This window comes from Hyperolius riggenbachi, chromosome 6 (genome assembly GCF_040937935.1).
Source record: "Hyperolius riggenbachi isolate aHypRig1 chromosome 6, aHypRig1.pri, whole genome shotgun sequence".
NCBI lineage: Eukaryota > Metazoa > Chordata > Amphibia > Anura > Hyperoliidae > Hyperolius > Hyperolius riggenbachi.
In genome coordinates, this window is record NC_090651.1 from 8,566,129 (window position 1) to 8,592,591 (window position 26,463).

The window sequence follows — 26,463 nt, forward strand, 5'->3', positions numbered from 1 at the left end:
CGGCATCTATCTCATTAGTCACAGTGCTTCCTGTGATGACATGCGGTATGTCATCACAGGGGGCGCTGTTACCAGGCGACGGACGCCGGGAGAGGAAAGATATTGAAACTGCGGGGAACGGATGAAGAAGGTGAGTTATAACTATTATGTCCGTTCCCCCGCTCCGGCGCCCCCCCTCCTGCCGCACAATAAAGCACCCCGGGCGATTGCACGTATCACACACCCATAGAAACGGGGCTGTAGCAGATGCCTCAAACCTGCTATAGTTGGTCATTGGGTGACTGGGGTTCAAATGTTGGAGAGGAGTGCAGCCACAGACAGCCAATCTGATTTGTTTAATTTCTATGGGAATATACAAATTATTGATGCCAAAGACCCCGAAGTTCACAAACTTGGTCATTGAGTGTTCGTGCATTAGGGTTAGAAAAAGTGGGCGGAGCCAAAACCGGTCAAATACATACACAGGCAGTTCCACGTCATTAGTGGGTGGAGACAAATGCAAATTTCACTGGGAAAATGTAAACTGCAGCCATACTTACACTGTTAATGGTAGGGTTCTCAAACTTTGCACAGTTGGTCACTGGGTGACTGGGTTAAATATTCAGAAAAGTGGGTGGAGCCTACAAAAGTGAATCAAACTTCACCTATTGCTTCTCAAGGGGAATATTTAATTGCTGCCATTCTTGCACTGTTAATGGCACAGGCCTCAAACCTGCTACAGTTGGTCATTGGGTGACTGGGGTTCAAATTCAGAAAAGGGGTGGAGCCACAAACAGCCAATCAGATTTTTTTCATTTCAATGCAAATTATTGTTTCCAAAGACCGCAAAGCTCACAAACTTGGTCATTGAGTAATTGTGTGTTAGGGTTAGAAAAAGTGGGCGGAGCCAACACTAGCCAAATACATACCCGGGCAACGCCGGGCAATCAGCTAGTATACCTTATAAATCACAGCTGTAAGTTGGTTAAACAGACCTAACTCTCCCTGCAGCATACACTTCTCTCCCTTTCTGTCTCTATCAAACAGACAAAGGCCTCAATTCACTAAGCTTATCTCCTGTCTTTAATAACGCTTTTAGAGTTGTTACCATGGTGATAAGGCATGTAGTATTCAGGAAACATTTTACCTCAGGCAAACCTAAAGTTAGCTCTTCTGTCTTTAAGTTAACTCTCCAATCCTTAAAATAACTCAGGCTGTTAATTAACTGCGTGTGAAAATAACTACAGAGGAGGTAAATTAACTACAGAGGAGGTAACTTAGGGAATGAAGAGATAACATAACTCACTGTGTGGAGGTAAGTTTTCTCTTGCCTTATTATCTCCAGCATGATCTTAGTGAATTGAGGCCAATGCAAGATAGAGTGACAAGCTACTCCCTGCACCCACTTTATACAGGGACGGATTTAGGGAGGGGGGGGGGGGGGGGGGGGCGCAAGCGGGTCTTTTGCCCCAGGCGCAGTTTGTTGAATTCTTAAAAAGGCGGCAAAATTTGGATGGAGAATGGCAGTTTAGGCACCAAAACCTGACCTTGCCCCAGGCGCAACTTGAGGCAACTTGGTCTAGATCCGTCCCTGACTTTATATCTGCCTGTGGTGGGATCTCTTTTCTCATTGGCTATGAGAGCTTGCTGTGCAAAGGATTCGCTTAGCAGATGCCCATTCTGCTCTTCCCGACCAAATTTTGGCCCCCGAGTTTTGCCTTCAATCATTCTGCGAGAAAGTAACCACATGGGCCTGTCTCATGGGAAAGTGCAGTAATTGAGTAAGGCCATATTCACAGTGAGATTGAGCTTACAAATCTCACTCATCCCTAATAAACTCCCCTTCAAATTAAAATTAATCTGGAGGATGCATCTATAGGGAATTAGTCAGTAGAGTGCTGCAAATTTCCAAAGCCAGTATAGACAGCAGTCCTTATCCCCACTGCTTTTTCTCTGTTCCCATCTGTACCCCCTGTACCTCCTTCCGGGTCGGGCAAGCGCTGGTCCGGCTGCTCTTGTCCTTGATCACGCTCTTGCGGCCGGGAGTGTTACCAAGGACGTGCCGGCTGCCGCCAGGTGGCCATCATTTTTTAGAAAATGCTTTGCCTCTGTATCGTTTAATACTCAACACGTAAAGTTCTAATTACTTCAGGCATCTTCCAGCTAAAAGCGGAATTTATTGCTCTCCCTTCCAAGATCTTTGAACCAATTGGTGCGCAATATCCCACCTCTGCTAGTTTCCAGAATTCAATGGTCACTGTGCTTTTTAATACACTGAACATAGATCTATAGACACTGCTGCTCTTTCTTTAAAATCCTGAGAGCCTTTAAAATTGTATTGATTACAGTTTGCTCTTCTGAATGTTTTTCTTTTCCATGCGTTAAGGGTCTGCTGGTCCATGCCCACCTGGTCACTACTGTCCCCTGGGCAGCGCTCTCCCCACCCCTTGTCCAGCTGGCACGTATAGTCCAAGAATGAAGATGCTCTCGGAGGTAAATTATTGCAGTGAATACAGAGGCTTTGCTAGGGCAATCTAAACCCATAATTTACATTTCACAGTTGAGTAGATGGTTTTTGGTGAGTCTACAGAGTAAACATCTATAACTTCTATTCTAGTTGGAATGTGTTCCGTGTCCTGCTGGACATTACTGTGACTCCCCTGGCTTGGTTGCACCATCTGGACAGTGCTCTGAGGGCTTCTACTGTGTCACATCGTCTACTTCTGCTCAGCCACTCAGTGTTAGCACTACAGGAGGCCCATGTCCTCCAGGTATAGTATTTAGTATTGACAGTTATGGTGCCAGTGTAGATATGGAGAGAGATCTTTAGCAGTAACTTGTTGCACATACTCTTCAGGTCACTTCTGCCCCACTGGCTCTGCTGTTCCTCAACTGTGTCCTCCTGGAACCTACAACTCCATAGAAAGACAAGTCACATGCAGGCCTTGCTTGGAAGGGTAAGCATTCTCCACAAATTACACAGATCTTGTAGATGACCTCATTCTGTCCTCTCAATGACTGCAATCCAACCTGTACACATATGTAAGTAATAAATAGCCTCCTCCTTCTCATTCCATTAGTCGGCTCAGACTCTTGGACTCTGTGACCATATGTACGTTAGCACGCTAGATGTGTCTGTCAATCATGGCTTCTTTCAGCTGTTGCATAGACACATTCATAGATGCACATATGCTGTCTATCCATCTTGGCCTCTGCTGTCGTCCTCCTTATTTTGCCCTAAATTTTTCCACGCATCAATAATTTCTCCAAAGAATTTGGCCTTCTCATTACTGTATTGCCCATATGCAATTAACTTTCTCTACTGAGTTTTCTCTAGGAAAAAATATTTTTGTCTTGTATTTAAAATAATAACTTTTCAGAATTTTTCAGTTGAAAACGTATGAAAAAGTAGTTGTAAATTGAAAAAACTACTATCAAAATTATTTTGAGTATTTTCTTGCTCTCTGGTGATTTAAAATGCATTTTATTTACCTAAAGTATTTAATTTTTAATAGTAGTATCAACCCCTCTAGTGAACGTATTTCTTTATCCATTAACTGGTTGGATCTTCTGACAGTCTCAGTAGCTTTCACCAACAATTCAAAAGCATCATTTTTTATAGTCCAACTTTCACAGCCATATTGTACTACTCAGAAGAATAACCTAGCTCTAACTATCCTCCTGATCTTTGTTAGTATCTTGTCCCGATTAGCCATATCTTTTCTCCCAAGTGACAAGCTTCTCTTAATCTCATGGCTCATTCACCATCTGTAGAAAACTTCCATCCCAGGAAGATAAAATCTGTTACTTTTTCCCTATCCATTTGTAGATAGTTAATATGAAGCAGATGAAATGACTTTAGTCCTCTTGATGTTAAGCAGTGGACCAGCTTTGGCACTTTCTTGTTTGAGATTCATAATCAGCTAAATGACTAGCACCTTGTCTTAAATTACAGGTTCTTCTGCCTCAGTAACGCCTCATCGCTCGAGGGCAAAGAGTGTCCTCCTGGGTTCTACTGTCCACCAGGGACGGTCTCTGCTACACAGTTTCCTTGTCCCAGAGGTACTTATAATCCACATAGGGGAAGTCACCTGTTGGAGGACTGTTTGCCATGTGATCCAGGTAACATTTGGAGGATTTAAGATTAACAGTACACTACTGAATGTCAAGACACTTAAAGAGATCGTATTGCTCTCAAATTTATGTGGGTTTCCTTAGCTCAAAGTGCGTGCTTTGTTCCAGGCCATTACTGTGACACACCAGGGCAGACGCAAGTGTCGGGGTCCTGCTCAGCAGGTTATTTCTGTGCCTCCTCTGCAAACTCTGCAACTCCAAACCAAGGCATTCTGGGAAATGTTTGTCCTGTGGGACATTATTGCCCGGCTGGATCTTCTACTCCATCTTCTTGTCCTGTTGGTTCCTACAGCAATACTACAGGGAATCGTGGACCGGAAGCCTGTGTGCTGTGTGAGCTGGGTAAGATAAAATCCATTGTCTAGAGCATGTTTACTAGACACCAGTCAACCTCTGGCCCTCAGAGCCATTAAATTTGGCACCCAAGGGGTTTCACCACTTTGCATTATGTTTGGCCCACTCTAGACCACCAGGGAAGCTAAGAAGGAGATGAAGCCCTAAAACACCAGGGAAGCCATATGGGGGAGGTGGGGAAAAGCACTAAACACTACTGAACTGTATAGGGGAGGGAGGGGGTCACTAGACACCAGGCAACTGTATAGGGGAGAGAGGAGGAGGACCACTAGACACCAGGGAACTGTATAGGGGTTGGAGGGGGGCACTAGACACCAGGGAACTGTATAGGGGTTGGAGGGGGGCACTAGACACCAGGGAACTGTATAGTGGAGGGGGCCACACACTTTTGTATAGTGGTCCTCCAATGGAAATTTAGTTCTTATTAAAATGACGACATTTATGCCACTTACCGGTCAAGTCAAAATGTATCAATTAAATGTCATTGTTTTTTTATCAAATATTATTAGCTTCAATGTAACATTTTATGCTTTATTGTTATTACTTTTCTGCTTGTCGGGTACTTTATAGATGTTACAGAAAAAATATGTAAGGCAATTGAATGACAATACTTCTCTTTTGAAAACATTTCCTGTAAGAAAAACTAGGAGAAACGTTAATTGAAAAGGGGCCAGGGATGAATAAATCATGAGATAGGATAGGACAGATAAGGAGAGATAATTCATACAACTGAAAATGGTCTTTATTTAATGAATTGTTTTCCGGAGTTAAGTTTTCACCCAGTAGATAATTTTTCGTCTTTCCAGCACCTGCTACAAACCGAAAAGAGTGCTAAAAAGTAGTTAAAAGGCCTAGCAAACCTATTCTGAGTATTTGTTTTGCTTGCTGGAGGCTTTAAAGATATTTTTGATAAGATGTGAAAGTGCCTACTAAGGAAAAACTTAAAGAGAAACTCCAAACTAGAATTGAACTTTATCCCAATCAGTAGCTGATACCCCCTTTTACATGAGAAATATAATGATTTTCACAAACAGACCATCAGGGGGCGCTGTATGACTGATTTTGTGCTGAAACCCCTCCCACAAGAAGCTCTGAGTACCGCGGTACTCTGGGCAAACTGCCACAATGTAATAATGTTCACAGACAGGAATTAGCTGTTTACAGCTGTCTCTAACAGCCAAAACAGCTAGGAGCAGCTACATAACCTGCCCACAGTAAAAATGTCACCATGTAATAAATGTCAGAATGTAAATCGGGGAGAGGAAAGATTTTACAATGAGCAAACACTAACTAAATCATTTATACATAATTATGGTAAAAAATGAAGAACTTTTTTTTACTACATTATTTTCACCGGAGTTCCTCTTTAAAGAGGAGCTGTTAGGTATAGAGTCTCAGAGAAAAAAAACACATATATCAGTAGGCAGTAGCTAAATATTGGCTCTACTTACATTACATATGCATTTCTCTGTCCACGTTTAGATTTCACAAAATTTTTATATAGTATTTGCAGAGATTGATGCTCCGGACAGCTCATGGCAGGTTCCATGTTTGTCTATCTTGTATGAAGCCAATTGTGATGTCATATCCTCCCTTACCCTGCTTCCTGATGATTCGACTCACAAAAAAGATCAGGATCAAAGATCCTAATGGTTCATGATCCGGACAACACTACTGTGCAGTGAATATTAATTAACCATGTGGCTAGGAACAATAGCGGACTCAAGCAGTATACTCTAACGGAACATGTGCTGTGAGTTAGGCTGCTGTTACAAGCTGCTGTAACATGAGCCTGTAACTTCCCACTGTGAAAGCAGCCTTAGGGCGGGATAGGGAAATGAAGGGGAGGACCAAGGGAGTGCACTGGGGAGAAGAAGCAGCCCCAGAATGCTTTGCAGTATCTGTTATGCGTCCTGCCGGCCTCCTTAGGAGCTTGGGAATACAGAGCCTTGCTGTTCAGCAAACATCAGAGTAAGAGAGATTTTTAACTTCAGTATTGCCTTTTTGGCTTCCTTCTAAACTGTTTAACACAGGAGAATAGAGGTTTAAATTACCTTTTGCAGCCTGACAGTTATTCTTTAAGATGCCCATACATTACGCCATTTTCCAGCTCGATCATTTTATCAGATCAAAAGAGAACCGATTATGTAATGTTCCATTCTGCTTGATAGATGGAAATTGGCTGATATATGCCCAAACTGACAAGTTTAGTCATTCGAGTAAGAGGGAAAGTATCGGTCAATTTTTGAAGGAATCGGCTACTGATCACATGGTTACGATCGACACAGAATTGTGTTTTGGTGTCAGAGCATGGAGGCGCAACATCGGCAACTGGATTGTTGTAGGAGAGTCACCAGGATCTTGCATGGGTGGGCCACTAGTCTATCGACTTTCGATCGCCCAATAAAGTCGATTGCTTAATCACTTGATGGGAAATTGAGTAATGTGTGTGTATCTTTGGAAGAGAAGTTTATCGAATTGGGGCCACGGAGGCATCAATTATTACATGAGAGGTATAAGAGGCCTGATGCAGTACATTTGTGTAAAGATGCCATGTGTACTTGCGCAGGGAGCGCACAACAATTTTACCGGTACTAGAGCTGGGGGGGAGCACGGGCAATTAACCCTTAGTGATACCTACGTTACCACCGCACAATACCGTAGCAGCGCACTCATTAACCCCGTAATGTGTGTTACACCACGCCTTAACAGCTGGTGCCCCCCCCTGTGCTAGTAATGGTAAAATCGATGTGCACTCCTTGCGCACGGTATCTTTACCACGGCAGTTTTGTGCATCAGGCCCGAGGATAGATAAATAAGGAGATCGGTTTTGTCAATCGTTCTCAATGTGAAATGTGGTTTTCTGTCAATTGAAATTCATTAGGTCAGTTCTGTGATGTGGCTGGACTGTCGGCTCCGAGGGGCCCGTGTGAAGCAGGATACTATTGTGTGCGAGGGTCTGTGTCCCCCCATCCTGCTGAGGTAAGTTGCTAGAACGGAACGTTTTCTGTACTTTTCTTCTTTTTGCCTTTATTCTTCATACATTGACCCCCATCTTAGGTGTCCAGCAGCGGAGGTCCCTGTCCTGCCGGCCATTCCTGTCCTGAGGGCAGCCATACCCCCTGGCCATGTCCTGCTGGGACACTTACACAGTCTGAAGCTCAGGACCACTGCTCCGACTGCCCAGAGGGGGTTTATTGTCCGATGCGGTCCTCCAATGCAACCCTTTGCCCTCAAGGTACAAAATATAATCTTTAAAGTGCTAATGCATTTATACTAACACATGATTAAAAAATGTTTAAAGTTTTATGCTGAGACTCAGATCAATGTATTCATACTGACACGGGATTTAAATATTTTAAACCAAAACGGGAGGGGTGTGGCGAGCATGTGAAAGAGTCATGCCAGAGACAGGAAGGGCATGGCCAGCATGGGAGAGGCATGACAGGGTTGGGCAGAGGGGTACTATGGGTGGGAGAGGCATGACTTAGGCAGAAGGCTCAAGGCCATAATGTCCTTCATAGGAGGGGTGTAGAATGGTTGTGACAGAGTTAGGGCATAGGTGATAGATGAATAAAGTGCTGGAGTGTGTGTCTTTCATTGGAGGAGTGTAGCAGGGGTGGATGGGGGTAAGGTATAGGAGATAGATGCATAACAGGTGCCGGAGGCTGTGTCCTTCATGGTGTAGCAGGTGTGGGCGGAAGTGGGGTAAAGGTGATGAAGGCATGACAGGTGCTGGATAGTGTTTCTTATATGGGAGGGGTGTAGCAGATTGAAGGGGTGGACGGGGGTAGGGTATAGGTGATAGATGCATAACAGGTGCTGGAGGGTGTGTCTTTCATGGGAGGAGTGTAGCACAAATGAATCTGGGTGGAATAAAGGTGATGAAGGCATGACAGATGCCGGAGGGTGTGTCTTTCATGGGAGAGGCACAGCATAAGTGGAAAAGATGTGGTATGGGTGCGTAAGGCATGGCCTAGGCAGTATGCGTGTTTCGGGCATGGAAGCGGTGTGTAAGGGTAGATCAGAGTATGGTTTGGGTAGAAGATGCAAGGCAGGAGCAGGAGGGGCTTGGTTTGGCCTTCACTCCTTGAAGTGTAGCCAAACATCTCAGTAGAGGCTGTTGTAGGTGGGACACCATCCAGGCAGGGGTGGTGGGAGAGAACCCATTGATGTGGCAACACTCAGGGCTGCTCTATATCTGGAATACCACTCATAAATTATTAACCCATAGAGATGACTGAGCTACATCTTTTCAGACAGGCCGAGACACGACACCAGCTAAGTGGTGCAATAGGAAAAGATTGCCATGGCAGATTTATACCTTTTTCCATACTGCTGTGCTTCCTCTAAAGTGAGATGCTATTACATACCTCCCAACTTTTTGAGATGAGAAAAAGGGACACTTAAGCCACACCCCTGCCACACCCTCACCACACCTCTAGTCACACATACCATAAAGATTTCATAAGAAACATATGTTGTTTTATAATTTAAACTACACTGGTCCTTTCTATCCTGGTTTATTTTCCTTCATAGTAACATTTTAAAATTAGTAATATATCAATTTAAAGGAATGGGAATACAGTTTAGAGTCAATCAAACACATTTTTAGTATAGAAATATGTATATTTACATAGAAAGAGGGACAAAGTCCTGAAAGAGGGACAAATGAGGGTGAAAGAGGGACAGAGGGACAGGGCTCCCAAAAAGGGACTGTCCCTCCGAAAAAGGGACAGTTGGGAGCTATGCTATTAGAGGAGGTTTCTTCTGATAAACACTCAAAAGACTGGCCCTGTCAGATGGAGCGGAGGATAGAGGATGGGCTGTAAGGCTACAATAAGGACTAGGACCTCCTTTCTGAGGCAGGAGCTCATATTGCGTTCTTCTCATTCAGGATATTACTGCCCAAAGAAGACAAGATATGCAGAACAGTTCCCGTGTCCCCCCGGGACATACAGTGAGGTGTCGGGAGCCACTGACATCAGCACATGTCTGCCCTGCCCTCCTGGGAGGTTCTGTTCCAGGCCCGGACTGGTGGAACCGGAAGGCTACTGTGCACCTGGCTGGTTCTGTCCTGCCGGTTCTGTCTCCAATAAACCCGCCCACCTCTCGGATCTCCCAGGTAAGTTATATTAGTACATTACACTGCGCTGTGTCATGTGAGTCAGGATGATGAACTGATCAGTTACAACCACTCTCTCCATTTCTGTAATTGGATATTTGAGGATGATTAGTTCTACGCTACAGAAATGGCGACTGCTTGGCATGTGCAAAATGGACACTAGTGATGTCGAGCTCGAATTTCTTAATTTTGCATCATCGTTCACATTTACCCTGCAAAATCATAGTGCAAAATTCTGGCAAATTTCTAATTTTGAGGGTAACTCTAATTATCTTCCATAGGTTTGTAAGTACTTGAGAAAATGCAAAATGTTATTCTTTCATAAAAAAGTTTACATTTTTGAGAAAATCTATTTTAAATTTACAGGAAAAAATGTTTTTTAAACTCAGCAAAAAAAAAAATATTTATATTATTATATATATTATTTAATTATATATATATATAAATTATACTGCAGCAAAATGTAATTTTACTAAGTTTTAAAAAACATTATTGTCTTTGGATTTTTAAAGATAGTTTTTCTCAAACACTACAAGGTGTTTTTTTTTTTTTAACTTGCTCCCACTATTCCTTCTAACCAATCTGGTTTGCATAAACTTTTGTTTTTTTGCAATTTATGCAAAAAAATCTTTTTATTACTGCCGCTTTCGAAATTTTGAATAGCATGCAAAATTTATAAATGATTACACAAAATCGATTCATTTTCAAAATCATAATTATTTGTAATCATAACTGCAACATTTTGCACAGAATGAAATGAGCACATTTCTGATCATCACTAGCAGTAACTACAAATGGAGGGATTAAAGTAAGAGTGCCTATTCATGTAGCAACCAAAATACAAACGACAGTACATGAGAATAAACATACAAATATCCAGGCACATCGCCTCTAGTTAGGACATTAAATACATTTTTAGGGAAAGGGAGGTGCTTTCCCTAAAAATGTATTTAATGTCCTAACTAGAGGCGATGTGCCTGGATATTTGTATGTTTATTCTTCTCATTGACCCCTGTGGCTAGGGTCTAATTCGGTGCACTCCCCCCTTCCCCTGTATGTTTGTCAGCATGCAGACAGCTTATGCTGGTGTATGCGCATGGTGTACATGGACACATAAAGTTAGCTCCCTTGTGCGATTGGTAAGATGCACTGTCTTTCCCAGGAGAGGAAGTAAGGATGTGTGCTCCTAATCCATTGATAGGTTTGATGCAATGAATGTGTTTGCATGTCTGCACTATGCATGTTACAGGGCCAGAGTTAGGACACCTATGTTTACCTGGGTACTTCTGCGCAGTATAGGTGACTAAGCATAAGAATGCATTCTTCTGTGAACTAAAACCCTGGCTTTTAATTTAGCAGTAGGGATAACAGTTGTGCCTGGATGAGTAAATCTGTGAATGCATTTGTTTGAACATTTGCATGTGAGTGTGCGAAGGGTTAATTGATTTTTGATTAGTACATGAGAATAGGCTATCTGAGATCGACTACACTGTATACATATCTTAGTCTAATATTCCTCTAATAGGAATAGCGGCGCACAGTGCGTAACTTTGGCGCCGTCAGAAGATGGAGCTGAAGTTACTTTTAAAACACTATAATTCAGCCGCCAGCAATCGCTGGAAGCCAAATTATACAATTCTCCACCATCCACATGGACCTGGAGGGGGAATAGTAATTAACGCCGCCAGGACTTTTCCAGGAGCAGGGTAAGCCATATATCGGCTGTATCCTGCGCCCAAGTCTCCCGGTGGTGATTGCATACGTACGAGTCAGCAGAAAGGATAGTGGCAAGAAAGTCACAAGGCGCTGTGCGTATAGCGGTCACCGTCGCTTCCCCACAGGCCACTGCTGTAGGCAAATTTTCCCTTATAAATGTTGTCTCACATTTATTGTGATATCCTTTGATATACAGTTCATGGAATAATAAATTATGCTAAATTCTGAGATAGTCTTATCTCATTATTGTGATGGATTCAATTCCAGAGTATGTTCTGCTTTACAGTGGAGAAAACTGGACAGTTACCAAAAAGCAATAAACTAAAGTGTTTTCAGGCTTTATCAGTAGTTGAACCTGGGAGTAGCAGCCTGCTAGTGTTAACCTTAGTAGGAGCTTGTGCTAGGCTAGTGTTAGCCTTAGGAGGAGGTGGAGCTTAGTGCTGGGCTAGTGCTAGACTTAGGAGGAGGTGGAGCTTAGTGCTGGGCTAGAGTTAGCTTTCAGATGAGGTGAAGCTTAGTGCTACACTAGTGTTAGCCTTAGGATGAGGTGGAGCTTAGTGATACACTAGTGTTAGCCTTAGGAGGAGGTGGAGCTTAGTGCTACACTAGTGTCAGCTTTAGGATGAGGTGGAGCTTAGTGCTACACTAGTGTTAGCCTTAGGATGAGGTGGAGCTTAGTGCTACACTAGTGTTAGCCTTAGGATGAGGTGAAGCTTAGTGCTGCACTAGTGTTAGCCTTAGGATGAGGTGGAGCTTAGTGCTACACTAGTTTTAGCTTTAGGATGAGGTGGAGCTTAGTGCTGGGCTAGTGTTAGCCTTAGGATGAGGTGGAGCTTAGTGCTGGGCTAGTGTTAGCCTTAGGATGAGGTGGAGCTTAGTGCTGGGCTCGGGTTAGCCTTAAGATGAGGTGGAGCTTAGTGCTACACTAGTGCTAGCCTTAGAAGGGGTGGAGCTTAGTGCTTGGCTAGTGTTAGCCTTAGGAGGAGGTGGAGCTTAGTGCTTGGCTAGTGTTAGCCTTAGGAGGAGGTGGAGCTTAGTGCTGAACTAGTGTTAGCCTTAGGATGAGGTGGAGCTTAGTGCTACACTAGTGTTAGCCTTAGGATGACGTGGAGCTTAGTGCTACACTAGTGTTAGCCTTAGGATGAGGTGGAGCTTAGTGCTACACTAGTGTTAGCTTTAGGATGAGGTGGAGCTTAGTGCTACACTAGTGTTAGCTTTAGGATGAGGTGGAGCTTAGTGCTGAGCTAGTGTTAGCCTTAGAATGAGGTGGAGCTTAGTGCTGGGCTAATGTTAGCCTTAGGATGAGGTGGAGTTTAGTGCTAGGCTAGTGTTAGCCTTAGGAGGAGGTGGAGCTTAGTGCTGAACTAGTGTTAGCCTTAGGAGAGGGTGGAGCTTAGTGCTGTAGTTAGGAAGAGGTGGTGTTATCCTTAGGAGAAGGTGGAGCTTAGTGCTATGCTAGTAGGCCGGAGGGGGGGGGGGTATATTAATTTAAAATGTTCATTTATTGTATGTATTTTGTTGTTCTAGGGAGGACCAATTCATCTTCTGTTTCTCTAAATGGTGGAATGTGCCCAGCAGGAGCATTTTGCCCAGAAGGTTCACCCTATCCTGTCCCCTGCACTCCAGGTACAAGACTTTCTTTGCTGTAAGCTAAAAGTGAGTCCTTCTAAAGGTATCTTCACCCCCTCCAGGAAGACACCTCTCTCCTCTTCTCCACTCTTTTTCCAAAATGCCACTCCAATTCACCATTCTCCAACATATTACTCCTCTCCACTATCTTACAACATTTACAACGGTTTCCTAAATACCCTCAGGGTAGGGTAAGACGGCAGAGCACCTAAAAAAGAAAGCACCCAAATGGTGCAGTACGCCACTGAAAGAGAGAGGAATAGTCAAAAGGAGTTGTACTCACAAAATTTGGTTGCGGGGAGCAAGGGAAAACAACTGAACAAGAAAGTGGAGAGTTCTGACCCATCTCCACTCGGGTATTTCCAGTTGTACCTGTTGTGGTGGTCACTCTCTAAAAGGGATGCAGCAGGGAACCAAGGTCCCTCACAGAGCAGGGTAGGATGCACAAGGGAGTAAGGGGCACCCAAATGTGTTAAAAGTAGCTAAACTTATAAATAGGAGGTGACTTACCTCAAGGATGTTTCATTAGGCTCTAGCAACAAGTTTCGTTGGACCCCACCCCCCTCCTCAGGGCAATAGCTGTGCCAAGTGATCTGTGAGCTAAGTTGTGAGCATCTCAAAGCTCAGCACAGCTATTGGCTGTTGGCAGAGTTCCACAAAACGCATTGCCGGTGCATGATAAATGTGTTCTTATTCTAGTGCAGCAATGGGCAAACTCGGCCCTCCAGCTGTGACTCAGATCGACAAAAATAACAGTAATAAAGAAATTGCTAAATATCATCTATATAACTATGAAAAGGAAAATATATTTACAGCCGTAATAAGCAAAGTAAAACATTGTTAAATATTACCGATATTTTACTACAACTAAGCCCGAACCTTACTGTCACACAGAACCTTCCCTCTACCGATGACTAACACTAAGACCCCCAGGTGGTGCCTAACGCTAAGACCCCCCTGGTGGTGCCTAACCCTAAGACCCCCCTGGTGGTACCTAACCCTAAGACCCCCCTGGTGGTGCCTAACCCGAAGACTGCCCCCGGTGGTGCCTAACCCTAAGACCCCCCTGGTGGTGCCTAACCCTAAGACCCCCCTGGTGGTGCCTAACCCTAAGACCCCCCAGGTGGTGCCTAACCCTAAGACCCCCCTGGTGGTGCCTAACCCTAAGACCCCCCCGGTGGTGCCTAACCCTAAGACCCCCCTGGTGGTGCCTAACCCTAATACCGCCCCTGGGGGTGCCTAACCCTAAGACCGCCCCTGGTGGTGACTAACCCTACGCCCCTTCCTGGTGGTGCCTAACCCAAGAACCCCCCCTTCCTTGGTAGTGCCTAACCCTAAGTCCCTTCCTGGTGGTGCCTAACTCCTAGACCCCCCTCCCCAGGGGGGGGGGGGGGGCTAACTCTAAGACCCCCCTGGTGGTTTCTAATCCTAAACCCCCCTTCCTGATGCCTAACTCCAAAAACTCCCTTCCTCTGCTGCAAATAATGTTAATACAAAAAAAGACTAATTTCTAAGATGATAAAGTTCGAAACAATAATTTACTATATTATAATTCTCTAAATGAATTTCAGAATTATATTTATCGAAACACTTATTGTCAAAACAAAAAATTTAGGTTGGACAGGCCCGGTGCCTGCTATTTATCGGGCGCCCACATTTCCTCTTTGGTGCCTAATAGCCGATATTTTGCATTAGCACCCATGGAGCGCCCAAATAGTCCATTAGCCCCAGGAGCCCCCATTTCCTGATTCCCCTATGTACATACCCCCTCCTCTCTACCATTCACTCTTTACCACATGACTAATATCTTCTTATCTGTTTCATCTCATGAAGTAGCTCTCCTTAAAAATAAGTGAGATAATTCAAGAGAAAAGCTTTGTGAATCAACCCTAAGGAAAGATAAATCCTTCATTAAAACGGAATATAACCCTGCATTTCAACTTTGCTCTAAAACATTATTTACAGCATATTATATGCAACCAGCATTTTTTTTTTTACTAGACCAGCATTGGAAGGGTTACAAACAGAGCTTTAACGTTCCTGGAGAGAAATGCAGACGCATCCGAAGTTTAGATAGATACATTTAAGTAAACACAATGTAACAAGTGTGGAATGTGACACACACTCTCTGACTGTGCAGGAGCTGGAGGACAGCCAGAGAGTGTGTAACATTCACCACTTGTTACATTGTGTTTACTTAAATGTATCTATCTAAACTTTGGATGCGTCTGCATTTCTATCCACGGAACTTTAAAGCTTTAAAGTTGAAATGCTTGGTTATATTCTGCTTTAAGACAGATAAGAAGATAAAATTCATTACAGAAGTTTTTGTGACTCACACCTATTGTTACTTAGGTTTCTCCACCTTTTGTTGATGTGTTTTAGGGAAATATTGTGCTTCCCGTGAGTTATCTGCAGAATCTGGCCGTTGTGAAGCTGGATTTTATTGTACCCGAGGATCCTCCGTCCCGAACCCGCAGAGCAGCGAAGCGGGTGATGTGTGCCCTCCTGGTCACTTCTGTGAGGCAGGAACCTCAACACCTTCTCCTTGTCCACCAGGTCAGGAGGTACCACAACTGACCGCATGTCATAGGAACATCTCCTGATTACATATCCTGACCTGTCCCCTGTTCATTATCATCCACAGGCACGTATATGCCCCGCCCGAGCGCCCGCTCCTCTCAGGACTGTCTCCCGTGTACAGCTGGATATTACTGTCCACACTGGGGGAGCGTCGAACCTGCGGACCGGTGCAGCGATGGCTGGTTCTGTCCGGCGGGGACCGTCCATCCACAGAGTCCAGGTAAGAAGTTTTCATATTCAACAGATTCTCCAGAAAAGGTAACAAGGCAGTATTCACCGTTAAGGTTCCTCTCAACCTGCAGCCTGGCTACTCATCACTGTCACTCTCCCCAGCCAAACTCCCATGCACCAGCCTTCAGGCCGGACTATACTGAAGGTCTTGGTCATGTAGTATAGCTAGAGATGAGCGTAATGACCTAATTACGATTTTGCGAAATTTCGCGTAATTAGTGTAATTACGATTATGGCCGTAAGTACATAATCGTAATGAAGAAGGATTTCGCGAAATTTCACGTAAGCGTAATTTTCGCGTAATTTTCGCATTACAGTCGTATCATGCCGTAATTTCGCATTAAACGCTACCGTAATTTCGCGTTAAACCGTAACGCTCCGTATAATATAAAAAAGCCGCCGATTTTAAGGGTTAATAGCAAAGCCCCCTTAAATGCTAAGAGCCTCAAATTTGGAGAATATATTAAGGAGATCAGGAGGAATAAGAGGAAAAAATTTTTTTTCAAAAAGACCTTATAGTTTTTGAGAAAATCGATGTTAAAGTTTCAAAGGAAAAATGTAAACATTTAAAAACCCGCCGACTTTAACGGTTAATAGCAAAGCCTGCTTAAAGTTTAGGAACACCAAATTCCCAGGGTATATTAAGGGGATCAGTGGGAATAAGAGGAAAACATTTTTTTTCAAAAAGACCTTATAGTTTTTGAGAAAATCGATTTTTAAGTTTCAAGGGCGAAAATGTCTTTTAAATGCGGAAAATGTCAGTTTTTTTTGCACAGGTAACAATAGTGTATTATTTTCATAGATTCCCCCAAGTGGGAAGAGTTTTACTTACTTCGTTCTGAGTGTGGGAAATATAAAAAAAAAACGACGTGGGGTCCCCCCTCCCAGACCTCTTTAACCCCTTGTCCCCCATGCAGGCTGGGATAGCCAGAATGCGGAGCACCGGCCGCGTGGGGCTCCGCACCCTGACTATACCAGCCCGCATGGTCCATGGATTGGGGGGTCTCGGAAGGGGAGGGGCAGCCAAGCTTTCCCCTCCCCCTCCGAGCCCTTGTCCAATCCAAGGACAAGGGGCTCTTCTCCACCTCCGATGGGCGGTGGAGGTGGAGGCCGCGATTTCCTGGGTGGGGGGGTTCATGGTGGAATCTGGGAGTCCCCTTTAAAAAGGGGTCCCCCAGATGCCCACCCCCCTCCCAGGAGAAATGAGTATAGAGGTACTTGTAGTACCCCTTACCCATTTCCTTTAAGAGTTAAAAGTAAATAAACACACAAACACATAGAAAAAGTATTTTAATTGAACAAAAAACATAACCACGAAAAAAGTCCTTTAATATTCTTAATTAACCATTAATACTTACCTGTCCCTTTAAATAAATGATCCCACGCAATATCCTCGGAAATGTTCTATCAGTTACAATGTAACAAAGTTATTATGTAACAACTTTGTTACATTGTAACTACGCCGCACCCGACGCCACTCGCCGCTCAGCCGCCGCATACGCGTCCGTGCAGGACGCTAAGTCCCCGCAGCTCCCGCTGTCCACCCCGCCCACATCTGTCACCCACATGTCAGGGCCCGTTTCCACTATCGCGAATCCGCATGCGGGCAACGCATGCGGATCCGCACAGTCAGTAGAAGTGGATGGGACTGTTTCCACTTGTGCGTTTCCCCGCACGTTTTTCTGTGCAGAAAAAATCTGCAGGGTAGGGGCCTCAGAATTCGCCTGCGTGTGGAATGCAGGCGAATCGCATACAATGTATTTAATAGGGAAATCGCATGCGTTTTCCCCATGCGTTTTTTGCCGCGATTTCGCATGCGATTTCGCATAGGTACCCATGTTAATTCACACAGGCAGTGACATGGTTAAAATCGCATACAGCCTTACCTATGCGAAATCGCATGCGAAATCGCGGCAAAAAACGCATGCGGAATCGCACCCGCATGCGATTTGCCTGCGGTGATTCGCCGGCGATTTCGTAACGCTACAGTGGAAACGGGCCCTCACCCACATGTGGGTGACATGTGGGTGACATGTGGGAGAGGCGGGGAGGGCAGCGGAGCCGGCGGGGACTTAGCGTCCTGCACGGACCCGACAGAGCTCTGAGCTATATAGCTCAGAGCTCTGAGAAGCATCTTTGTATTTGGGCTCCAAGGAGCCCCATTGGTCCTTAGCAGACCAATGGGGTTCCTTCAAATCAGAAGGAACCCCATTGGTCTGCTAAGGACCAATGGGGCTCCTTGGAGCCCAAATACAAAGATGCTTTCGAGAGCTCTGAGCTATAGCTCAGAGCTCTGTCGGGTCCTGCAGCGCAGACGCGGCGGCGGCGGCGGCGGTGAGTGACGTCGGGTGCGGCGTAGTTACAATGTAACAAAGTTGTTATATTGTAATAACTTTGTTACATTGTAACTGATAGAACATTTCCGAGGATATTGCGTGGGATCATTTATTTAAAGGGACAGGTAAGTATTAATGGTTAATTAAGAATATTAAAGGACTTTTTTCGTGGTTATGTTTTTTGTTCAATTAAAATACTTTTTCTATGTGTTTGTGTGTTTATTTACTTTTAACTCTTAAAGGAAATGGGTAAGGGGTACTACAAGTACCTCTATACTCATTTCTCCTGGGAGGGGGGTGGGCATCTGGGGGACCCCTTTTTAAAGGGGACTCCCAGATTCCACCATGAACCCCCCACCCAGGAAATCGCGGCCTCCACCTCCACCGCCCATCGGAGGTGGAGAAGAGCCCCTTGTCCTTGGATTGGACAAGGGCTCGGAGGGGGAGGGGAAAGCTTGGCTGCCCCTCCCCTTCCGAGACCCCCCAATCCATGGACCATGCGGGCTGGTATAGTCAGGGTGCGGAGCCCCACGCGGCCGGTGCTCCGCATTCTGGCTATCCCAGCCTGCATGGGGGACAAGGGGTTAAAGAGGTCTGGGAGGGGGGACCCCACGTCGTTTTTTTTTTATATTTCCCACACTCAGAACGAAGTAAGTAAAACTCTTCCCACTTGGGGGAATCTATGAAAATAATACACTATTGTTACCTGTGCAAAAAAAACTGACATTTTCCGCATTTAAAAGACATTTTTGCCCTTGAAACTTAAAAATCGATTTTCTCAAAAACTATAAGGTGTTTTTGAAAAAAAAAATTTTCCTCTTATTCCCACTGATCCCCTTAATATACCCTAGGAATTTGGTGTTCCTAAACTTTAAGCAGGCTTTGCTATTAACCGTTAAAGTCGGCGGGTTTTTAAATGTATACATTTTTACTTTGAAACTTTAACATCGATTTTCTCAAAAACTATAAGGTCTTTTTGAAAAAAAAATTTTTCCTCTTATTCCTCCTGATCTCCTTAATATATTCTCCAAATTTGAGGCTCTTAGCATTTAAGGGGGCTTTGCTATTAACCCTTAAAGTCGGCGGCTTTTTTATATTATACAGAGCGTTACGGTTTAACGCGAAATTACGGTAGCGTTTAATGCGAAATTACGGCATGAACGAAACGCGAAATTTCGCGTTGAAAATTACGCTTACGGTATTTTCAATTACGATTTTAAGGGCAATTTCGCTACGCTAATTTCGCATCGTAATCGCAAATTTCGCATGCGTAATTATAGTAATGCGAAATTACGAAAATTTCAGCTCAACTCTAAGTATAGCATATGTCACTTTCGCATCCTCCATCACTGTCATGCAGATGTTCACTACTCAGCCACTCTACCTCACAGAGGCGCTCAGTGTGGTTTTGATGCTGATAAGCTGTATGCGTTGCGTTGCCTATTTTTACTGTGGAGTATAAATAAATTGTTGATTGACTGTTGATGCCACAGTCCTACCTTTGTTTGCTTTGTCCGCATGGATGTGCTAGGTCCACCACTGCCCCATCGGTTTTAAGCTCGTTTAAGTGACTTTTATTCTATTGGCGCCTCTGGAAAGGTTCTACATACTCTACCTCCAGCCTGCAAACATGAGATCCTGAAGTGAGATTATTTAGTTCAGCAAAAGGCGTTAGGCACTGCTAGTAAACGAAAACTCACATTTTTCAGCCTAGTGATGTCACTTCCTGTAGCAGAGAAACATTATATGGCATAGGACCTGTTGTAGTGCTGTTAGCAATATCATCCAACATAACGTATTCTGGCTGTTACAAATGTGAAGGTCCTCATGCTTTATCCAGGAAATCTTTCATTCCAAGGAAGCAGCAGCTAATCACTTCAGTTGTTATGTAGAATACTCACAAACTCATCTCTACTAGGCTGTCTGTGTTTCCACATATGTAATCATATGGCAATAATCCTTCTTTGGTAACTGGATGCCCCAGGCCCGGATTTATATCACAGGAGCCTACAGGCACAGATGTCCAGGCACCCTAGACTCCGCCCTCCATGGACCTACAAACCACTCCCCTCCGAACCGCACTGCAAGTTTGCTGGCTGTTCCAGCTGTCACTTCTCCCTCACTTCCTTTGCCCTTCATAGGTAGCTACAGGTGCCCCTAAGTATAGCGGTACCCTCAATATTTAGTAGCTAGAGGTGCCACCAAGTATTAGGTAGCTAGAGGAACCTCAGTATTAAGTAGCTATAGGTGCCCCTGACTAAAGGGAGAGCTTGTCAGAGGTTACTCGCCCAGCTTTCGACATTCTACTAATTTCCACTCCAATCAGGACTCTGCATAGGGAAGGAGGGAGGAGCTCTGAGAGGGACGTGAGCCACCTTTCCATCATCAGGCGCCTGTAGGCACATGCCTACAGTGCCTTATGATAAATCCAGCCCTGGGATGCCCAGTTTTACATATATAGCAATGGGAACAGGTGGCAATGCATGTGCACATTGTGTGATAGAGAAATGTAGTCCCAGGGGGCTATCTTTATCTGCGTCTTCAATGTTTGTTATATGTTCTCCTATACGTTTTCCAAGCCTTCTTTTTGTTTTTCCTACATACAGTAACCCGCATGGGCACTGTATGGAATACAGGTTTTTGTTAGTAGCTGCTTTTTGAGGAATCTAAGGTGTGCGTCGGTGGTGGATCCACATACAATCAGACCATATCGGTGGCCAATGTGATTTGCATAGGCTGCGGCCCGACAATCACTTTGTGCGTTTACCTGATGGTGATTATTGGAAAAATCTGATGGAGCGCTCCTACCTCTTTCATGTTTTTAATGTTGTTAAACGGGATATAATGCTGTTTTTCCAATTCATGATTTTGTATCAATATTTTCCTATAAGCACATGCAGAGCCAGCTGGTCCCATTACTATATAAGACTGATTACATTTTTTCCAGGAGGGCTCTCCTCGTTTGAGTAGTGCTAAGTAGCATAAGTACAGCTGCCCACATCAATTATATATTTATGCCTAGTTTTACATTAAAGATGTTTAATGATTCTGTCTTCCTTCTAATCTTGTTTCAGAGAACTTGTGCCCTGTGGGCCACTACTGCCCGGCTGGCAGTTCTGAGCCTATGACTTGTCCTGTTGGGTATTACCAGGAGGTGGCGGGACAGAGCCAGTGCCAGGTGTGTCCTGCAGGAAGGTAAATGCCCAGCTTACGTATTATATGAGTCATACATACGGCACTGAGCGTTGTGTACCCCCTAACCCCCATGAGTATATTCCAGAGTACAAACCATCCAGCTGGAATCTAATCTCCAGCCAGGCTGCAGTCACATAACTCGGGTGTGAAAAAGTGTGCAAAAAAAAAATGCACTGCTTTTTTAGACCCTAAAATCCGGAAATAATTATACCGCCAGGCAGTGTCGGACTGGGAGCTTGAAAAGCTGAGGAAACCCACTTGTTGGCCAAGCAGCAGTAATCAGGTGTTGCTGCTCACAGTGAAGACTTGCTGCAGGTTTCTATTGGGAGTGATAACACAGGGTTACTGCTGCTTGGCCAGTGGGTGGATCTCCTCACAGTGAGGACTTGCTGCAGGTTTCTATTGGGAGTGATAACACAGGGTTACTGCTGCTTCGCCCGCAGGTGGATTTCCTCACAGTGAAGACTTGCTGTAGGTTTCTATTGGGAGTGATAACACCGGGTTACTGCTGCTTGGCCAGCAGGTGGATTTCCTCACAGTGAGGACTTGCTGCAGGTTTCTATTGGGAGTGATAACACAGGATTACTGCTGCTTGGCCGGCAGCTGGATTTCCTCACAGTGAAGACTTGCTGCAGGTTTCTATTGGGAGTGATAACACAGGATTACTGCTGCTTGGTCGGCAGCTGGATTTCCTCGCAGTGAAGACTTGCTGCAGGTTTCTATTGGGAGTGATAACACAGGGTTGCTGCTGCTTGGCCAGCAGGTGGATTTCCTCACAGTGAAGACTTGCTGTAGGTTTCTATTGGGAGTGATAACACCGGGTTACTGCTGCTTGGCCAGCAGGTGGATTTCCTCACAGTGAGGACTTGCTGCAGGTTTCTATTGGGAGTGATAACACAGGATTACTGCTGCTTGGCCGGCAGCTGGATTTCCTCACAGTGAAGACTTGCTGCAGGTTTCTATTGGGAGTGATAACACAGGGTTACTGCTGCTTGGCCAGCAGGTGGATTTCCTCACAGTGAGGACTTGCTGCAGGTTTCTATTGGGAGTGATAACACAGGATTACTGCTGCTTGGCCAGCAGCTGGATTTCCTCACAGTGAAGACTTGCTGCAGGTTTCTATTGGGAGTGATAACACAGGGTTACTGCTGCTTCGCCGGCAGGTGGATTTCCTCACAGTGAGGACTTGCTGCAGGTTTCTATTGGGAGTGATAACACAGGGTTACTGCTGCTTGGCCAGCAGGTGGATTTCCTCACAGTGAAGACTTGCTGCAGGTCTCTATTGGGAGTGATAACACAGGGTTACTGCTGCTTGGCCAGCAGGTGGATTTCCTCACAGTGAGGACTTGCTGCAGGTCTCTATTGGGAGTGATAACACAGGGTTACTGCTGCTTGGCCAGCAGGAGGATTTCCTCACAGTGAAGACTTGCTGCAGGTTTCTATTGGGAGTGATAACACAGGGTTACTACTGCTTGGCCAGCAGGTGGATTTACTCACAGTGAGGACTTGCTGCAGGCTTCTATTGGGAGTGATAACACAGGGTTACTGCTGCTTGGCCAGCAGGTGGATTTCCTCACAGTGAGGACTTGCTTCAGGTCTCTATTGGGAGTGATAACAGAGGGTTACTGCTGCTTGGCCGGCAGCTGGATTTCCTCACAGTGAGGACTTGCTGCAGGTTTCTATTGGGAGTGATAACACAGGGTTACTGCTGTTTGGCCAGCAGGTGGATTTCCTGACAGTGAGGACTTGCTGCAGGTCTCTATTGGGAGTGATAACAGAGGGTTACTGCTGCTTGGCCGGCAGCTGGATTTCCTCACAGTGAGGACTTGCTGCAGGTTTCTATTGGGAGTGATAACACAGGGTTACTGCTGTTTGGCCAGCAGGTGGATTTCCTGACAGTGAGGACTTGCTGCAGGTCTCTATTGGGAATGATAACACAGGGTTACTGCTGCTTGGCCAGCAGGGGGATTTCCCTCACAGTGAGGACTTGCTGCAGGTCTCTATTGGGAGTGATAACACAGGGTTACTGCTGCTTGGCCAGTGGGTGGATCTCCTCACAGTGAAGACTTGCTGCAGGTTTCTATTGGAAGAGATAACACAGGGTTACTGCTGCTTGGCCAGCAGGTGGATTTCCTCACAGTGAGGACTTGCTGCAGGTCTCTATTGGGAGTGATAACACAGGGTTACTGCTGCTTGGCCAGCAGGGGGATTTCCCTCACAGTGAGGACTTGCTGCAGGTTTCTATTGGGAGTGATAACACAGGGTTACTGCTGTTTGGCCAGCGGGTGGATTTTCTCACAGTGAAGACTTGCTGCAGGTCTCTATTGGGAGTGATAACACAGGGTTACTGCTGTTTGGCCAGCAGGTGGATTTCCTCACAGTGAGGACTTGCTGCAGGTCTCTATTGGGAGTGATAACACAGGGTTACTGCTGCTTGGCCAGCAGGAGGATTTCCTCACAGTGAAGACTTGCTGCAGGTTTCTATTGGGAGTGATAACACAGGGTTACTGCTGCTTGGCCAGCAGGTGGATTTACTCACAGTGAGGACTTGCTGCAGGCTTCTATTGGGAGTGATAACACAGGGTTACTGCTGCTTGGCCAGCAGGTGGATTTACTCACAGTGAGGACTTGCTGCAGGCTTCTATTGGGAGTGATAACACAGGGTTACTGCTGCTTGGCCAGCAGGTGGATTTCCTCACAGTGAAGACTTGCTGCAGGTTTCTATTGGGAGTGATAACACAGGGTTACTGCTGCTTGGCCAGCAGGTAGATTTCCTCACAATGAGGACTTGCTGCAGGCTTCTATTGGGAGTGATAACATAGGGTTACTGCTGCTTGGCCGGAAGCTGGATTTCCTCACAGTGAGGACTTGCTGCAGGTTTCTATTGGGAGTGATAACACAGGGTTACTGCTGTTTGGCCAGCAGGTGGATTTCCTCACAGTGAGGACTTGCTGCAGGTCTCTATTGGGAGTGATAACACAGGGTTACTGCTGCTTGGCCAGCAGGGGGATTTCCCTCACAGTGAGGACTTGCTGCAGGTTTCTATTGGGAGTGATAGCACAGGGTTACTGCTGCTTGGCCAGCAGGTGGATTTTCTCACAGTGAGGACTTGCTGCAGGTCTCTATTGGGAGTGATAACACCGGGTTACTGCTGCTTGGCCAGCAGGTGGATTTCCTCACAGTGAGGACTTGCTGCAGGTCTCTATTGGGAGTGATAACACAGGGTTACTGCTGCTTGGCCAGCAGTTGGCTTTCCTCAGTTTTTCCACCTCCCAGTCAGACACTGCCACCAGGGAGGTTAATTGGGAGGCACATGGCTACTGAATTCTAATATCTAGTGGACCATGGAGGCACAATTTCAGTGTTTGCCGTAGGCGCTATATATACACCCCTAGAGAAATGTTACACTATGGAAATTAACTTTCTAATCATTTTTATTTAATTATTTAATTTTCTTTTTGTTGATATGATTAACTTCAAGCAGGAATAATCTGATGTGATAATTTTCACTAATTGCAGCCATATAAACAACCATTAAGCTGTTTATTTTTCAAAATGGCATGGAACCAATTGTAATGCCTTTTATGTGTCGTAATATTTGTATGGCTATTGTGTCAATAAAACATTTATTCCAAGAAAAGTAATTACTGGAGCAACAGCAGAAATAAAATCGCTTTGCTTGAATGATCAAGAACTAGAATCTTTCTGTTAGTTCACTCTACAAAACTACCTTACATGAACTCTGAAAAGCTAATGCTGATTATGTGATGCATAATGTATTTTACAGATACTGTGGCCCAGGGGAAGACTTGGACGGAGTTGAGCGAGGCGTCTATATGCCCAGAGATTGTCCAGCCGGATATTACTGTGTACAGGGCACAGAGTTTGGGCAGCAGCACCCCTGTCCTGCGGGCACATACAGCGATAGGACTGGACTCATCAGCAGTGCTGGATGCTCTCCATGCCCCGGAGGCTGGTTCTGTGCCCAGCTAGGTACTGCTGCCACGTTGTCTGACTGTTCTCCAGACTCAGCAGGTCTCTCTGTTGTGCTCTCAGTTCTCAGAGTTTGGAAAGAGTGAAAACTCCTGTACAGGTTGCTATTCACAAAACTTCTCATAAATGTCCTATTTATCATCTAATTGATAAAAATAACCTTTCAGCACATTTACAAGCACAATAATAGCTCAAAATAAGTTGTTCCTGATTAACTTCATTTCATTCAATATTACTTTTCTTACCTTAATTATATTATAGTTTTGGTCTTTGGGAGCTTAAAGAGAAACTCCGACCAAGAATTGAACTTTATCCCAATCAGTAGCTGATACCCCCATTTACATAAGAAATCTATTCCTTTTCACAAACAGACCATCAGGGGGCGCTGTGTGACTGATATTGTGGTGAAACCCCTCCCACAAAGAAATTCTGAGTACGTACTCTTGGCAGTTTCCTGTCTGTGAACCCTGTTGCATTGTGGGAAATAGCTGCTTACAGCTGTTTACAACTGCTAAAAAAGCATGCAGCAGCTACATCACCTGCCAGCAGTAAAATGTCACCATGTGATAAATGTCAGAATATAAATCAGGGATTTAAAATATTTTACACTGGACAAACACTGACTAAATAATTTATACATAATTATTGTAAAAATGAAGCACTTTTTTATTACATTATTTTCACTGGAGTTACTCTTTAAAACAGTAACACAGATAAGGTTAAAACAGAGGAAAGCAGGTGAAAAAGCTTTGTAAATCATGTCAGGATTTCCCTTGCTCATTGGAGATATAAAATCTGAAGTATGAAAGTCACCCTTCCTTATGGTGTCATACATATTTAGGGCAAATAGCACTTATGGCAAGCAGGTGCAGTGTGGTCAGATAACATGGGGGGGGGGGGGCACATCTCTTACCTATACTGTGAGAAGGTGTGGGGCTACTTATTAATGGGGGTACATCTGACTATCTATACTGGGGGGAGTCCACATCTGCTATTTAAATTGGTGGCATAGGTCCTGTATGGGGGGGGGGGGGGATCACATCTGCTGCCTTACAAATAAGGCCATTAGCCTCACTCATGTGCCTGCTAGAGAGAGGAAAGGGACAGCTGCTGCAGACTTTTTCTCCTAGGGACAGATTAGTTAGGTTCTAGGCTGCTTTGCTTGCTCCTGACTGATTATTATTGCTT

General features: G+C 44.8%; 1 protein-coding gene across 1 annotated transcript; it reads left to right on the plus strand.

Moving 5' to 3' along the window:
• The first annotated feature begins 9,288 nt into the window (after positions 1 to 9,288).
• On the plus strand, positions 9,289 to 25,361 carry LOC137522014 (platelet endothelial aggregation receptor 1-like). The gene is made up of 6 exons (XM_068242032.1): positions 9,289 to 9,592; positions 12,836 to 12,934; positions 15,323 to 15,496; positions 15,585 to 15,740; positions 21,162 to 21,282; positions 25,070 to 25,361. Exons 1-6 carry the CDS (start codon positions 9,289 to 9,291, stop codon positions 25,359 to 25,361), a joined length of 1,146 nt encoding a protein of 381 aa, XP_068098133.1.
• The last annotated feature ends 1,102 nt before the right edge of the window (positions 25,362 to 26,463 follow it).